Raw genomic sequence first — 17,370 nt, 5'->3', positions numbered from 1 at the left:
TCCTGCGCTCCTCCGTCACGGGAGCGCGCCCGCACTCACAGACGCGCACACCCGCCGCGCGGCCAGGCCACCGGCCAGCCTCTCCGCCTCTCTCCCCTCTCTGTCTCCTCTTTCCTTTTCCTTTCTCACAAACTCGGTCAAACTTTCCGGTCACACCCGGTCTACCGTTAAACTCCCCCCGCGGCCCCCCGAACCGGAGCAGGAGCAGCGGCCACCGGGCCGGACAAAGTACCGGATTACCGAGTTTGAGCGACGGAGCCGGACCTGCCGTGATTCACCGCCCCGCAGCGGGCCTCAACTTTCCTTCATTTTGTTTCTCCTCTTCCCTCCGTTTACCGACGGTCACAGCACCGGGCGGTGACGTCAGCCCCGGGGAAAGTGGTGAATCGGCCGCCGTTACACCGGAAGACACGATATTGGTGAGTGTTTTAACTTTTCTTTGACGCGCGCGCGTGCGTGTATCCATGTGTGTGTGAGTGCGACACAGCAGCGCCCCCACCCAACTTTGTGACTCTCACACAGTGTGTGTGTGTGTGTGTGTGTGTGTCCCGGTACCGACAGGCCCGGGCCAGGAGCAGGACCACGGCTGATCACCGGCTGAACTCTGTGACCCGCCGCTTCTTTGTTTGTTTGTTTGTTTGTTTGTGAGCGGAGAGATGGGGGCTGTGTGAACGGATCAGCGCGTGGCTTCCACGAGACTCACCGTTTCCTCCGGTCCGGTAGAGGTGAGTCATCATCCCGGTAATATCACCGGAACATGACGTTATTAGTGTTTAATGACTCGCGCTGCAGTAGTTTATGCTTTAAAACACACTTTAATGTCACAAAATGAGATTTAATTGATGTTAATGAACTTCAGCTCAGTGTTTAATCCAAACTTTATTTATTTCACATTAATGTGTTGTTTATTTACCTGTGAAATCATCTAATAAACAAACTGTACTGTCGTTATAAACAAAGTTACAGCAGGACAACAACAAACTAATTAAACCATCATCATGAATTTAACATTTAAACACACAAAACACATCAGATAAAAACAAAATACACATTAAAGTGACAACAGTTTTGATATTAAAGAGTTGAATAAAATGAAAACATTAAAAAACACTGAATATGTTAAATAATTATGATAAAGGACAAAATGTACCTTAAAGAGGTGCTGCAGCAGCGTCAGGCTCTGAGCTGTACAACAGGTGAGGTTATTATGAGGAGGGTTAGTTTTAGTTTTCGATTAGTTGTCAATTAATAAATCAATCACCAACTACATGTGATTAATGATGAGCTGGTGCGTACGGGAGCATGTTGATGTCACGCCTGAAGGAAAACTGATCAGTATCAGGTGAGAACATGAAAAGTGTCTCATTCCAACAAGATGTTTTCATGTCAGGACAAAAAACTTTTCTTTTTATGACAGGAAGGAAAGAAAACATTAAATATTTGAATTTAAGAATCACAGAATTTTGACTTTTAAAAAGTGACAGTAGTGTAGATGTTTTCACATTATAACAAGATTTAGTACATTTTTAATAAGTGTATTTCTTTTTCTTTCTTTTTTTACAAGAAAAGATTCATGTCCTAATATGACAATATCCTGTAAACACATGAAAAACATCTTGTTATTACCTGAACCTGATCATTTGTTTGTTTGTTTGTTTTCCTCACCTAGCAGACAGTTCCACTCTTACATCAGTTTGAATTTTTTTTTAATAGATAAAAGTTTAAAGTCTGATTCCAGCTCCTTAAATGTGAATATTCACTGGTGTCTATAACAAGATAAATAATTATCTTTTAATAAGTATATTTCTTTCTTTTTTTTGTACAAGAAACATTTCTTGTCACAACATGAAAATATTTTGTTGAAAACATGAAAATATTTTGTAAAAATGTTGCTTAAATCTTGTTTAACAAGAAACTTTTCATGTTCTTACCTTATACTGATCTTTTTTTATTGTCTTCAGGCGTGACATTAACATGCTCCCGTACACATAGTAATCATTCATCATATGTAGTTGGTGATAAATTTATTCTTTCAATCTTTGCAGCTCATTACAAAACTAAACCTCCTCATAATAAACTCAGTTTCACCTGTTTTACAGTTACACCAGTTTTCAGGCGTGACATTAATGAGCTCCCGTACACACCTTAATCATTAATTAAATTCCTTGGCGATTAATTCATTTGTAGCAGAAAAGGAAAAAACAGTAAATATTCAAATCTCAGACGTCGCAATCACAAAATTTTAACTCTTAACTCTGAAAAAAATATTCAAACCGATCAAAGCCTAAAACGAAAAAGATCAACAACAGGAAGTGTCATGAAAGTTTTTTCGTTATAACAAGATATTTGTCATGTTTTCATAACAAGAAACTTTTCTTGGTAAAGAAAAAAGGACATATATTTATTTCTACTGCCATAATGTGAAAATTTTATTGTCATTAGAAAAATGTCTTGTAAAAACGTGAAAAACTTCTTGTTATAATAAGAAACTTTTCATGTTATTACCTGAAACTGATCATTTTGTTGTTGTTGTTGTTGTTGTTGTTGTTTTCTGGCCTGGCAGTTCTATTTTTATGAGGAAAAAGTTAATTATTTGTGATTCCAGCTTCTTAAATGTGATTATTTTTAGGGGTGGGGAAAATCAATACAGCAAAGTATTGTGATATTTGTGTGTGACAATATCGAATAGTCACACAGTGCTGCTAAGTATCGATTTTTTTAATAATATAAATTATTTCTATCACAATTAAAAATGAAACTCAAGGCAGCCTACTTGAATAATGAATCAGTTGCTGTTTCAGTTCACCAGATACGTTTTGCTGCTGCACAGTAAATGTTTGAGGTGAGATGACCACATCATGTTAGATAAAACAGACGTTTATAAAGTTTTCTTTTCGGGACGTAATTTACAGTTGAAGACAGGTGATAAATCACGATGTATTTTATCACAACACTCAGCATATCGCAACATATTTAAAATCACAATAATATCGTATCGTGGATCCTTTCGTATGTTCTGGTTTCTTTCCTCCTCTGTGACAGTAAACGAATTATCTTTGGACAAATTAAGACATTTAAGGACGTCTTTTTGGACTCTGGGAAACACTGATCGACATTTATGCTGTTTTCTGACATTTAATAATCGACAGATTAATCAAAAATGAAAATAATCATTAGTTACAGCCTTTAGTTTAGTTCACCTGCAGATAATGAAGGTTTCACAGAGATAATTACCTTTTTTCTTTCAGTTTGTTTTAGTGTCGTCAAAAGGTTTAATTCATTTCAATTTCTGAACATTTGAGAGTTTCAGTACTTATTATCCGCAGCATCAGTACATCAGTACCAGCTGCTCCTCCTCTCTTACTGTTAATATTTCCCACGAATCAAGAAATGAAAAGTAATTTTCATATTTATCATTTATTTAAAAAAATTCAATTGTATGCCCTCAATGCCAGTTTTACCCGTAGTATCTAACATAGTATTAAATGTCAATACTTTAATGTACTGTGTACATCAGTTAGAAATTTCAATACCATGATGAAGACTCAGTTTTCCCCCAAAATAAAAAAAATACACCCAAAAACATAATATCTCTCCTCTCTCCATCGATCCATTATGACTTTGTTCATGTTTTGAGATCAGGAATTCAACTTATAACTGTTAATAATTCTAGACGGGTATCAGAGATGTCCTCTGTAGGTGTAACGCCGGCCTGATACCAAACAACTTCTCAAGCAGTTTCATCAGCCTGTTTTACACAGAGATGGCGCCGTAGAGCCGCCGCAAAGTCCCGACATTACACAGCTTTTATATTTTATGCAGGCAGCATTGTGTCGCTCCAGTGTGTGATGTCAGACAGCATGATGACGTCACAGAATCAAAAGAGGCACAACATGTGACACAATGACATCACATGTCAATAACAATCATTTAGCATTCCTCTTACATGGGACTGACTGCTGTTCTGCTTCTTTGAGTTAGCTGCTAACTGCTAGCAGCTGCTGTTCTGCTTCTTTGCGTAAGCTGCTAACTGCTAACAGTTGCTTTTAAATCGGGAGGGTCACACAAGTAACGTGTTGTCAAAATGTCACACCTGTTGTCCTGCCGGCTGTCCTGTTTATACAGACATTGTTTCGATACTGTTATTACCTCTGCTGCTGGCTTTAAGAAAAGACAACGCCGTCCCCCATTCTGTGATCGTACCTTATATACAGAGCGGCGAGGTGGACTAACAGCACAAAATTCCTGCCTTGAAGAGGCAGTGTAAAAGGAGCTAATGACGCAGCCAAATATCCAATGTCAGAATGAACTTCTGAGTTTTACCACACTGCCATGATCTGGATTGTTTGGTGTCAGGTGGTTATAAAACTGAGCTGTCTTGAGTCGGTCTTTTTCTCATCTTGATGTTCCGATAAAATCAAACGTTAAATATTATTGCAAGTAATTAGGCTTGGCTCAAATACTACAGTTCAACTACGTGAACATCAACAACTAATTGCTGTACTCTCTCCGGCACCAAACAGGAAGTAGCAAACCAGGTAGACAGTAAACATGGAGGGGACGTGAACAAGTCTTGATCCTCTTGTTCTGCGGGAAGGGAGGAGGAACTGTAGGAGCTGTGGAGAGAACTGATCCTCCAACCAGCACTGATTTTAGTGAGAAATCTTAATCTTTGAAGCCTCTCATTCTCACAGTCTCCTCCCACTGAAACAGCACAGCTAACCAACGGACACTGGTAGAGAGTTGAGGCAACCAAACCCCAAAATGTAAAGTTTGTATCAAATACAGCTTATCTTTATGGATATATTGATGCCGAATTGACAAGAATACTGTCGACATGTGACGCCTTTAATCTCGTGTTTCTACAGTTATGTGTTTTTGTGGAAACGTAAGGAATTGTTTAAATGTTGTATTTGTTAAAGGGAGTTTGGTGTAGTATTTTCCAGCAGGAGCAGGGTGGAGAATAATCTCAGAAGGGTTGTAGTTGTCTTGCAAATATTGATGCTCAAAGAGTCTTGATAAGATGTTACTTAAACGTCTTTAGTGCACAGTTGGCACAAGTCTCACTGAATGACATCGTTATGTGTCGAGGCGCCGGGGTTATTGTCATGTAGGAACAGGAAGTGGGCGCACACAAACTGTTGTCTAAAGCTAAAGCATTTATTGTCAGTGGCATTAAAAGGACAGACCAGGAAAAACGACCAGAGGTACGGAGGGCGTCCACATATTTTTGGCCATATAGTGTTGGACAGATTGATCTGCAGAAAGACTGAACCTCTGCACACTGTTCATGTCTCTCTGTGGCTAAAGTTAGCCTGAGTGGCTAAAGCAGCTCTCAGCAGGCATCTCAGCTATGTGTGTGTGTGTGTGTGTGTGTGTGTGTGTGTGTGTGTGTGTGTGTGTATTTTTAGCTGCATGTTGTTTGGATTCTGCTCTGATGTTATTAAGCAACACCACAGGACTGATATCAGGGGTGAAAGAATCCGATCCTTCACACTGATCCATTACAGAGTCATAAATTCTCGACCAATCAGAGCCTCGCCCTCATCCACGACCCGCGTGATGTCATTGTGAAGAAAGAGCTTGGGCTGGGCGTCCAGGAACTGGAATGTAAACAAGCAAAGGTGTTTGTCTTTGTCAGCCAGAGAACGTAGAAAGTTTCCCACCTGTTAGCACTCCAGCTAGTGCTTCTCAATGGAAACATGAGTTAGCATCCAGCTGTAGCATTTAGCTTAGTTGGCCCAAATTCATTCTGATATTCAGGTTGGTTTTGGAACGTTTTTCTTGTCAGAATCGACTAGTAGCAAAGTTTCGCCATTCTATTTTGTTGTGAAAATGTGGGCGTGCAGCCTCGTTCTGTGGACGATAAACCAGGTGCAGACTTCCATCTTTGTCACCGCTGATGAGGAAATACAGCGAGTGCTGGACGGAGCAGTGAGTGACAACAACCCCGCCCACATTTAAGAGGACTGTCTGAACACACCCAGGGTCTAGGTACCATGTCTGAAGGCTTACTGCTGGTTCCAAAGGTGCTGGACTGAAAGGGTTTGGTGGAAACGGGGCTCATGTACGCCGAAGGTTCAACACGCAACAGCCTCTTGGGGCGCCACTCTCTGACCAGTAAATTCTACGTCCTGTGAAGTGAAGTGCCTGTCTTTGTGAATGGAGTCTGTCGGCTTTGAGATGACAGCTTTAGGCCCCGTTCAGATGTAGCGTCTAAAAGCGCGTAGAAAACGCCAGCTGTGCCGTTTCCATCCTTTTATCCAAGGCGCTTCGGAGGTTGCGCTACTGTCACGCCTGCTGTTACTAAGCAACCAAAACCGCCTGTCACTCACAGGGGGAGTAAAAAGTGACACAGAAATAGCGTGTCATCATGCTCACCAGTTATCCCAAGCTGCAAGCTGATAATTCTCCAGGTTTTGTTCCTTCTGTTGGAGTCAAAGTAGTACGACGAAGACAGGTCATATAACTCTGGGTATCCCTGGACAAGAATGATCAGTCGCTCCTCCATTGCTTGCTGCCTTTCACACCACCGGATGTTGTGAAGACGCTACATCTGAACGGCCCCTTAGTCTGTTGGAAAGGACTGTCTGACGCTTTTTTCTTACGGGGCTTAAAACAAATCGGTTGAGACAGCATTTGCTCAGCGCGGTTTCACTTTATGTACACTGGAGGCTGTGCAAACAATCTTTTTGATTCGGCCTATTATTTCCTTCTCCGTTGTTGCTGTTGTTGATGGTTGGTCTTTGTGGTATTTGTCCTGCCCCTCTTGCACTGTGATTGGACGGCTGGGTAAAATGTGACAGTGAGGAGCAGCTGAATAGTTTTCAACTCTGTGTCACCAGAAGAAAATGGCAAATGTGCAGAGTTCACAGCAGAAAGGATGCTCAGCTCCTCGTCACGTTGAAGTGTAAAATAAGGACCTAGCCTCATTTTTTTGAGAAATGAATGCAGTGGTTGTGACGGTTGCTTGTCGTCCCTGCAGTTGGAGATATGAATGAATGAATGACTTCACTTCGAACCAAATATAAAAAACTTAATGAAAAACAAACAACAAAGACAACAGTGTCCGAAAAGGAGTAGGTAGAAGTAAAAGGTATACGTCTCTACGTCTTTCTTACATTTCTTCTTTTAACTCGTGTTACTTTAACAAATTTCCAAATTTCTTTACAACTAATATACCACCCAGTGTTAGGACACGAATATGCACTCCTCTAACACGATGACAAAAATATCTCTTTTGTATAGTTTTTTAATTTGAGTCATGTTTGTGACCGTCCAGTAAACACACTTTTCTAACTTTATATTCCCTTTGAACCAGAGTCCACGAGAAAACAAGTTCAATGAAGTTCACATCAGCTAATTCAGACACACAGTAAAGAAATCATCCACCATGTCAGTTTATTGTAAACTGTATCGTTGACATACACGCTGATACTGCGTCTGACGGCTCTTTGAGCTTTGAAATGCCAGTTTCTCCCACTGCACATGAAGGCAGCACGCGGTCATTGTCATGTGAACAGGACGTTTAAGAGGCCGGAGAGTCAGAGTGTAAAATGTTCTTTACAAACTGGGCGTCGGGTCGAGCTGATGGCTATCTTTAGCTCTCTGTGTGTGTGTGTGTGTGTGTGTGTGTGTGTGTGTGTGTGTGTGTGTGGTATGAAGACCATTCATTATCACATTCCTCTGCAGAGGCCTCCACATGGGAACTGACTGTCTGCGTCTCCACATGACTGTAATAACATCAGATGATCGCTCTGTGATCAATAATTAAAACCAATATGATCTGGCAAGCTGCAGAGTGTCTGCAGACAGGAGGAGGGAAAGATCAGGGTCAGTGTGACGAACACTTTCAAAGGATTTTAGTAGTGTTTGTGTTATTATGGTCAGAAATCACAGGAAGAAACCGGCTGCAGAACCTCCCTTAATATCCCGATGTTTTTAAGCCCTCCTCAGTCCCACAGTGATCCAGTGACAGATGTCTGTATGTTAATGTGTACACTGCAAACTGCTCACACATCATTCAGCTCACAGTGACAGTGACTACATGTATGACAATGGAAGGCGGACGTACAAGTACCTTAAACTGTTGTCGCCTGATGATGTACGTGTCATGAGGTGACGACATGTAGGAGTTTGTGCTTCTTTGTAAATGTTAAGCTGTTGTCCCAACACCGCACGGGAACCGCCCTGACAACCGACTACCTGAGAGAATGTTCCCCAAAAGTAATTTTAAAAGCAGCCGCTGTTGCTACGGCTGCGATGACAGGCAGGTGTTTTGGTGAACATCGGTGAAGGTTCAAGCTAGTTTGAATGGAAATCACTGAAATTACAAAAGATTTCTACGTATTAAAACAATTTACCATCATCTGAAGTTTGGTGGAAATGTTATCTCAGGCCCAGCTTTTTATTTTTCCGTAATTCCAGGAGTCCAGACCAGGCACCCAGGAAGTGCGTCGAACTTTGAAGCCAATTTTCGTAGTGGCCAAATAATGGTACTACAGTTTCCAGGGTCCTTCACATGATGCAGTTTGGCCCAACAAGACTTTTTCCCATAGACTTACACTGGCAAAGAGACGTCTATAAATTAGTGAATACATTTTTTTGAGAGTCACAACTAGAGATGTACCGATACCACGTTTTCCTTCCCGATACTGATTCCGATCCCTGAACCTTAGGTATCTGCTGATACCGAGTTCCAATCCGATACCAGCGCGTAAAATAGGAATGGATGGGATATTAATTGTTGTATGTCTCAACTCCTAAAACTCTATGTAAAATATTAAGAAATAAATACATAATAGTAGAATGAATGCCATAAAACTTTTATTATTATTATTAGTAGTAGTAGTAGTATTATCCAGTGTTGACACAGATCAAGACACAGGTTAAAGTGCAGCCACACAATTTGGTAAAAAAGACATTTTAAAGGAGAATGCTTTTTAAACTCTGCTCTGTTTCCGTTTTGTTTGCCTGTAACATGTGTGTGCGTAATGATGCGAGGCATTACGTGGTATTGGATTGGTCATAGGCTGTACTCGCCGATACTGCATTTTCGGCGGTATCGGAGGCATTTCCGATACTGGTATCGGTACAACTCTAGTCACAACCCTCGCCAATGACTCGTTCCACTTTCCAGATTTAATCCATTCAGTCTGATAACACTTTAAAGTCTAAAAGAGCTGCAAGATTAAATACTTTTATCCCCATTCATGTTAGCGGAGCGCTAAACTGGAAGTTAACTGTGTTGCTCGGTCGTGTTTGGCGGCCTTAAGTCTCCAGTGCGCCTGCTCTACAGGCCCAATCATCCAGGTGCTTTCATAACACAGAAATAGAGCTTTTTTTTTTTTTTTTTGCACCACTGAGCAACTTTCATAGGCATGAACAAAGGCTCGCCACCAACGCTGTATCCAGGTCGGTCTTCTAATACATCCATGATCCAGACACCAATATTATCAGCTCCTCCATCATGTTTTCTTTCTGATTCCTTCATTCCCGCTTTCATGGGAGCACAGCTTTTGCCGCCACAGGGTTTAAAGACACTTATTTACCGAGGTGACCTGGGGGGAGACCAGAGGACAGATACAGTGTTTCTGCAGTTACCAGCTGTAATCACCAAAGAAGTAGCGCCACTAGCTAGCTCTCACCCAACCCTGGTGGTGCGCAGTGCAGTGGGACCAGAGCTAACATTAGCTAACCAGTGAAGGGTTAGCAGTTGGCACCATGTCCGCAGGTGTTAACGTGGCTAGTCGGCTCTCTGTCAGCAAAGCCAACAGAAACTAAAATAAAAGACAAAACATTCAAATTTCACCTCCTCTAATGGACAGAGTTTTGACATGTAGCACTAAAGCTCAATGAGTCAATGGAGCGCCAGACTGAAAGGAAAGACCACCTCATTTAAAGTTTTTGATTAAAAATGAAGTGGTTAATTAGTTCACGAGCTATCAAAACCAAAATTCCTGAACAAGCTGAACCCCAGCTGTCCTGTTAGCATTAAATTCATTTATCTAGGGCTGTAGTCAACCAAAGAAAATCTTGGTCGACTAAAGTCGCACATAATCTTCAACTAATCGATTAGTCGTGGGGAAAAATAATCTGCACGTTATTTTTACTTCTGTGGTGGTGTGTCTGTGTCACTCTGCAGTTACACCTCCAAAACACTAGACGGCAGTGGAGGACTGTGTTAAGTGCTGTAAAGTTTAGTTCAAATCAAACTTTATTTATATAGTTGATTCAAAACACACATTAAACACACATCAAACACACATTAAACACACATTAAACATGGCTTCATAGAGACAGTTTCAAACACAAATCAGCTTCACTATAACTCGCAGCATCCACAGACAAACACTTGTCTTTATCTGGACACATTTCCCCACAAATACAACATGCTAACGTTATTAGCACAAGCCTATGGCATTTTACATTGTATAAATTAGCCTAGCAGCTAGCTAACTTTTCCTCTACTCATATAAACCCACGGACAACAGAGACATGTAACAAAGGTAACGGCACCCAATTTGGCTCCATTGCAACTGACAAGATTCACCGATAAAACAATGGTCACACTAAACACATTTTCCAAACAAATACAACATGTATAAATTAGCCTAGCGTCTAGCGATCTTTTCCTCTACTCATATAAAACCAGGGACAACAGCAACATGTAACAAAGGTAATGGTACATAATTCAGCTCCATTACAGCTCACAAGGTTCACTGACAAAACAACTATCTGATACTAAACACGTTTTCCAAACAAATGCAACATGCTAACATTATTAGCACAAGCCTATGGCATTTTACATTGTATAAATTAGCCTAGCGATGAGCAGGGATTTTCTCTGCTCATATGAAGCCAGGATAAATCACATACAAGACTTAAAATGCTATTTTAGTGGAGGATTTATTGTCTTCACACTTTATTGTTTCTTATCTGTGAAATTAAAGTAAATCAAAGCTTTGTTTCCACTGAGGGAAATGGTTTCAGCTTACAGAGACAGACAGGAGGTCTGCGTCACTGTGACGCTGAGTGTGAGGGTGGACAAGTTCAACTTTCTGTCAACAACGGGGGTGTTTTGAAAACACCCCCATTTTCTCCTTATGAAAGTAACACAGCGATTATTCAACCAATGAGAACGGGAGAATCGGACGAGAGCATAGCGACCAAATAATCGACTAGTCGACCAGGAGACTACAGCCCTACCTTTCTCTTGGTGGAATGTAGCTAAATATATTTACTGAAGTACAAATTCAAGGTACTTGCACTTTGCATGAGTGCGTCCATTTCATGCTACTTCATACTTGTACTCTGTCTCAGAGGTGAATATTGTCCTTACGCCTGCACTTTAGGGACGCAACGGTATGAGATTTTCATAATACAGTAATCATCTCAGAAAATATCACAGAACTTATCTTGTTATCGGTCAGAATGATCCTTAAAGGAATGGGAAACACTGCACTGCACTTCTACTTTTACCTTAAATAATTTTTATACCGTCAGCTGATCCTGTATTTTAACCTCAGTGAGGTTTCAATACCAGACTTTCACTTGCACTGGAGTATTTCCACAGTGTTTTTATCACAGTAAAGTATCTAAATATTTCCTCCACCTCAGGTTATTTTGCTTTTTGAGGTGGATTTAAAAATGTTTGCTCTGTGGCAGCAACAGACCTGTTGGTTGGTTGGTTGGTTGGTTGGTTGGTTTGTTGTGTGATGAGAGCTGTAGCTTGTTGGCTCTCAGACTGAGCAGCTGGTTTTAGTGGGAACCACAGATATGGCTGGAATTTGTCTTTGAAGCTGGAAAAACTTTCTGTCTGCCTGTCTGTGTGTCTGTCTGTGTGTCTGTCTGTCTGTCTGTCTGTCTGTCTGTGTGTCTGCCTGTCAGTGTGCTAACGGCCTGTTTAAACAGCTGGTTAGTTTGACTAACAGCAGCTTTAAAACTAGCTGAGCCTGTTCAACTAGACACTCTAAATAATTGTGTGTGTGTGTGTGTGTGTGTGTGTGTGTGTGTGTGGATGCCTGTGCTGTGATGTCAGCGTTTCTGCCCCTGGTCTGTGGTATGCAGGCTGCTTGTTCACCTAGACTCACAATAAGAGTACAATCCAGTATCTGTGTCCACCATCTCGTCTGTTTGCTCTGTTTGTTCCTGCTGTGACTTTAGGCCGTGTTGACAGAGCAAACACACAATGTGTGTGTGTGTGTGTGTGTGTGTGTGTGTGTGTGTGTGTGTGTTCTGTGTGTTCTGTGTGTTACTGTACTGTAATAAGTTGTTACCTGGCTGTATGTGAACACATGTAGTTCCAGCGGCTGAGAGTTGAACCTCAACTAAAACTTCAGATTGATAATCTTTGTTGATTCATATTCAGATCAGATGGTTCCAGGATTAAATCAACATTTTAACACGTTTAGTTTGGTGTTTGTTTAACAAAAGTTCTCGCTCTGCTGCTTCTGACCAACAATAAAGTATTTCAGAGGATGTTAGTATTTGCTGTTAAGACGACGGATCCTCAGGTACTTTATATTCAGCAGTCTCAGAACATTAGAGAAACAATGAAGCTTTGTTCGTCTGTGTGTTAACGGCGGTGTTTGCTGGCTCATACCTGACATACCTGAGCCGGCTGTGTTTTAATCTCCCACACAAACATGCAGTGCTCAGTTTTTATGAAGTCGTTAATTTTATGTTTTCATTGTCATGACAACTGATGATTGCTTATCGAAGAGATGAGCTGACGCTATGTTACCTCTGCATGGTACGGCTCATCTCTGCTCACTCTGTTTGGTTTACCATTAGAGAAAGTTGTGGCTAGTTCCTTTTACTTTATTTGGCACCACCTCGGACGAAGTTGCGTTTCCACCAAAATCTTTCAGTCCCGTACCTTTGCAGACAAACTCACGCTCACTGTCTAACATGCAGAAAGTTGCAGACAGTTTTTGTAACTAGACCTCTAACCGAAACACAGTGTTTAATACAGATTTATGACATTTCCAGCTTTCAGCTGATATAAATCACTTCTGTGTCAGATACTCTGTTGACCTGCTGTCTGTCCGTAAAGATCCCCTGTGCCCTCCCCGAAAAGACAAAACTGGGTCTCAGAGGGTTAAAGATAAAAGAAGAGCCGACAGCTGGATGAGGACGCTCAGACAGACTTTATGTGATGAGCCACCTGCATGATGACATCATCGGCATGACTGCAGTCACAATACCATTTGTTTATTTTTGCATCCTGGGCGTCTCGTCTCTGCTGTGGTCGAGAAACAAGCAAATCGGATCTGACAGACGGAGAGAGGAGAGTTTGGAGGAGTTTTGTGATGTTTTGATTTTATTCATACTGAAGATGTAAATCTTTAAAAACACAAATAGTTTCATCAGTGATTTATTCAAACAGCTGTTTTTATCAAACAAACAGGAGGACGTAGTGACTTTGTTGGGGACTATTTTCAGTGGCGGATTAATCCACATTTGGTGCTCTCATACAAACAGTTTCTGTAGTTCCAACAGAGTGAGACGTCTCGACTGTGTCATGTCAGCTTCATTCACATCATTTCGATAATTTAAGATGATGAACTTAAGTGGTTTTAATCAAGTAGCTCATTAAAGTAAGTTGAGGCACACGTAGTAACCGATTCAAAATCTTGGAGGGAATTCAGATGGAAGTTGGTGATGAGATTTTTTCGGACATTAGTAACAGTGGCTAAAACGGGCTCAACGTACTCGAATAATGTTGGAGAAACTGTGGTATCAGTAAAAAACAGGATCAGTGACAGGATTTCGAGGCGCAGTCGGGAGGAAGGGGTCTGCTTTGGGGACATCAGAATTGCGTATCTGCTTTTTGCAGATGATGCGGTTCTGTTGGCTTCATCACACCGTGACCTCCAGCATGACCTGGGGCGGTGGCCATGGTGCTCTGCCGGAAAGCGGTGGATTGTTCCTTCAGGGTTGGAGGGGAGATACTGCCTCAAGAGAAGGAGTTCAAGTATCTCAGGGTCTTGTTCGGGAGTGAGGGTAGAATGGAGCGTGAGATGGATCCACGGTTTAGTGCAGTGACGTGGGCCGGACTGTCACAGTGAAGAGCGAGCTGAGCCTGAAGGTGAAGCTTTTGATTTACTGGTCCATCTCCGTCCCAACCCTCACCTATGGTCATGAGCTCTGGGTAGTGACTGAAAGAATGAGGTCACAGATACTAGCGTCTGAAATGAGTTTCCTCTGTAGGGTTCCTCTGTCACAAGCCGATTTATAAGAACAGACTGTGATTAAAAAAAAATGCAAAAACAGATTTTGTTCCTGTTTTGGAAATATACAACTGCACAACAGTTACATCTACAAACACTGATGGGTGGTGGGGTTTCTGCGAAGTGCTGTAAAGTTTAGTTGATTCAAAACACACATTAAACACACATTAAACATGGCTTAATAGAGACAGTTTCAAACACAAATCAGCTTCACTATAACTCGCAGCATTCACAGACAAACACTTGTCTTTATCTGGACACATTTCCCCCACAAATACAACATGCTAACGTTATTAGCACAAGCATATGGCATTTTACATTGTATACATTAGCCTAGCAGCTAGTGGACTTTTCCTCTTCTCATTTAAAACCAGGAACAACAGCAACATTTAACAAAGGTAACGTTACATAATTCAGCTCCATTACAACTCACAAGGTTCACTGACAAAACAACTGTCTTATACTAAACACGTTTTCCAAACAAATACAACATGCTAACGTTAATAGCTCAAGCCTATGGCATTTTACATAGTATACATTAGCCTAGCAGCTAGTGGACTTTTCCTCTTCTCATTTAAAACCAGGAACAACAGCAACATTTAACAAAGGTAACGTTACATAATTCGGCTCCATTACAGCTCACAAGGTTCACTGACAAAACAACTGTCTGATACTAAACACGTTTTCCAAACAAATACAACATGCTAACGTTAATAGCTCAAGCCTATGGCATTTTACATTGTATAAATTAGCCTAGCAGCTAGCAGAGATTTCTGTTGCTCATATGTCAGCCAGGATAAATCACACACAGTGTGTGGAGGCTTTATTGTCTTCACAATTTATTGTTTCTTATCTGTGAAATTAAAGTAAATCAAAGCTTTGTTTCCACTGAGGGAAATGGTTTCAGCTTACAGAGACAGACAGGAGGTCTGCGTCACCGTGACGTGTCGTCACATTTCTGGGGAGGTGCACGTCAGGCTACGGCTCTAAAAAGTGTTGCTGGAGAACTTGTGAGTGAGTGAGTGAGTGAGTGAGTGAGGGGGCGGAGCTGTGTGACAGAGGAGAGATGAACACTGGTTTGTGTCATGTAACACAACTTGACTCATTTCGATATAAACAGTGTCTGAATTTATATCTTGATTGAAAATATATCGTACATAGTCGTGACATCACCCGGCCCTACTTGTAAGCCACAGAGGTAAAACATAGCTGTAGAAAAAGAAAAACAGAGTCTCTGTTCTCAGCTGATAATCAATATTAACAATCGTCAGCGTGTGTTTAGTGCAGAGCACACAGAGCACACACACAGCAGCTGATAACCAATCAATGAGCCGATCAATAACACAATCACAGGCCTCAGACTGTGCGTCAGACTGTCACCTGTCCACTGTGATTGGACAGACGCCGTCTGATAGATGATTGATGGGCTGATCGATAACACACACACACACACACACACACACACACACACACAGTGGGAGCAGACTGTAGTGTTTAACTGTGTGATGTTGGCGTTCAACACACACGGACAGAGAGAGCGGCGAGATTAATGAAAGAGAGACAAAAGAACAAGAGGAAAAAAGGAAGTGAAAGACGAAGAGAGACAGAGGTGAAGATGAGGCTGCTGTGGTTTCCACGGCAACGAGGAAACACACAACAGAGGACAGGAATGTAAAGAGAGAGAGAGACAGCGGAGGGAAAATAAGTGGAAACATGAAAGAAAGAGAGGAAGGAAAGAATGAAGGGAGGAGGAGGAGGGAAGGAAAATGAGAGGGGAGAATGAAGAGCAGCACTCAAACGCCCGGGATGAGTTAGAGACAGAAACAGAAACAGAAACGGTGACAGGAGATAAAAGTAAATAAGAAAAAAACATACAGGAAGATTAAATGAAAAGATGAAACAAGAGGAGAAAAATAAGTGAAGGAAAAAAGGAGAAACAAAAATAGAGGTTAAAAGAGGAGAGAAAGAGGAGGGGATGAGAAGGAAAGGAAACAAAGAGGAAATGAGAGAAGTAAAACGTATAAAAGTCGAGCAGAAAAAAGAAAATCCACGAGTGGAAAAGAAGGAGGAGAGGAGTGAAAAAGAGCGGGAATGAAAGAAGCTGACCTCGTAAAATGAGCGGGAGGAACCCTGGAAAGAGGAGAAGAAGAAAAAGTGGTTTGACCATAAAACGAGGGATGGAAAGAGGAGGAGAGGTTTATTCAGTTTAATCTGAATGAGAGGATAAAGATGGAAAAAGATGGATGATGAGCACGTGGAGAGAGGGAAGAATTTAAAAAATAGAAAACATTAGAAACTGTAAAATCATCACACAGAGAGTAGATGGAAATAAATAATAGAATTATACAAGTAACAAAAAAATCATTTGGAAAAAAGTAAATCTTAAAAAACAACAAAATATAATTAAATACAAAACTTGCTAACACCTGTTTTTTTTTTAAATAAAAAATTGTTCTGATTAATATAAATTTAAATGGTTTTAATTTCTAAAAAAATTACATTACAAAACAATAAAAAAATAATTAAACCAATTTTTTTTTGTATATTTTTTCTATAAAGTCTGAAGTCTTGATAAAATGGTGGTCCAGGAACACTGGATCCTACATTTCCCATAATGCACCTGGTCTGTTATAAGAGCTTCCCTTCCTGGTGAGCTCCACACTGTGACAAAAAAATGGATACTTGTTCTGCCTGTGTCTGACCGCGCTCTCTGATTGGCTGCCCTCAGGTGGAGTGGACGGAACAGAGTGATGGCGGGTGCCTCGGTGAAGGTGGCGGTGCGAGTCCGCCCGTTTAACTCCAGAGAGACTGGACGCAACGCCAAGTGTGTGATCCAGATGCAGGGAAACACCACTTGTAAGCACACACACACACACACACACACACACACACTGAAAACACACACACGTTAAAAGGTTTTAAAATAGAACTCAAACTGTGATTTATTTTCTCTCATGACAGAATCTAATCTGAAGGATGTTCTGTTCTTTATTTGATTCTTCTCTCACTGGTTTTAAGAGTTCTGTGAGAGGTGTCCATGTGTTAAAACAGGCCTCAATCCCAGAATGCCTCTGGCTGTCACGTGACCTCTGAACCTGCTATTTAAACACACACACATTCACACACACACAGTGTG

The 17,370-nt window shown here is 41.2% G+C and overlaps 1 protein-coding gene across 1 annotated transcript in view; it reads left to right on the top strand.

Annotated features, from left to right (window-relative positions):
• The window catches only part of kif1c (kinesin family member 1C), a 37,005-nt gene continuing 19,635 nt past the window's right edge, over nt 1–17,370 (top strand). Inside the window, exons 1-3 of the mRNA XM_049568226.1 lie at nt 1–419; nt 562–725; nt 16,963–17,090. Of these exons, the coding sequence (XP_049424183.1) occupies nt 16,985–17,090 (106 nt within the window). The 5' untranslated portion in view covers nt 1–419; nt 562–725; nt 16,963–16,984. The remainder of the gene's footprint in view (nt 420–561; nt 726–16,962; nt 17,091–17,370) is intronic.

This window comes from Epinephelus fuscoguttatus, linkage group LG23 (genome assembly GCF_011397635.1).
Source record: "Epinephelus fuscoguttatus linkage group LG23, E.fuscoguttatus.final_Chr_v1".
In the NCBI taxonomy this organism is placed as follows: Eukaryota; Metazoa; Chordata; class Actinopteri; order Perciformes; family Serranidae; genus Epinephelus; species Epinephelus fuscoguttatus.
This window is presented reverse-complemented; position numbering and strand designations above follow the sequence as displayed.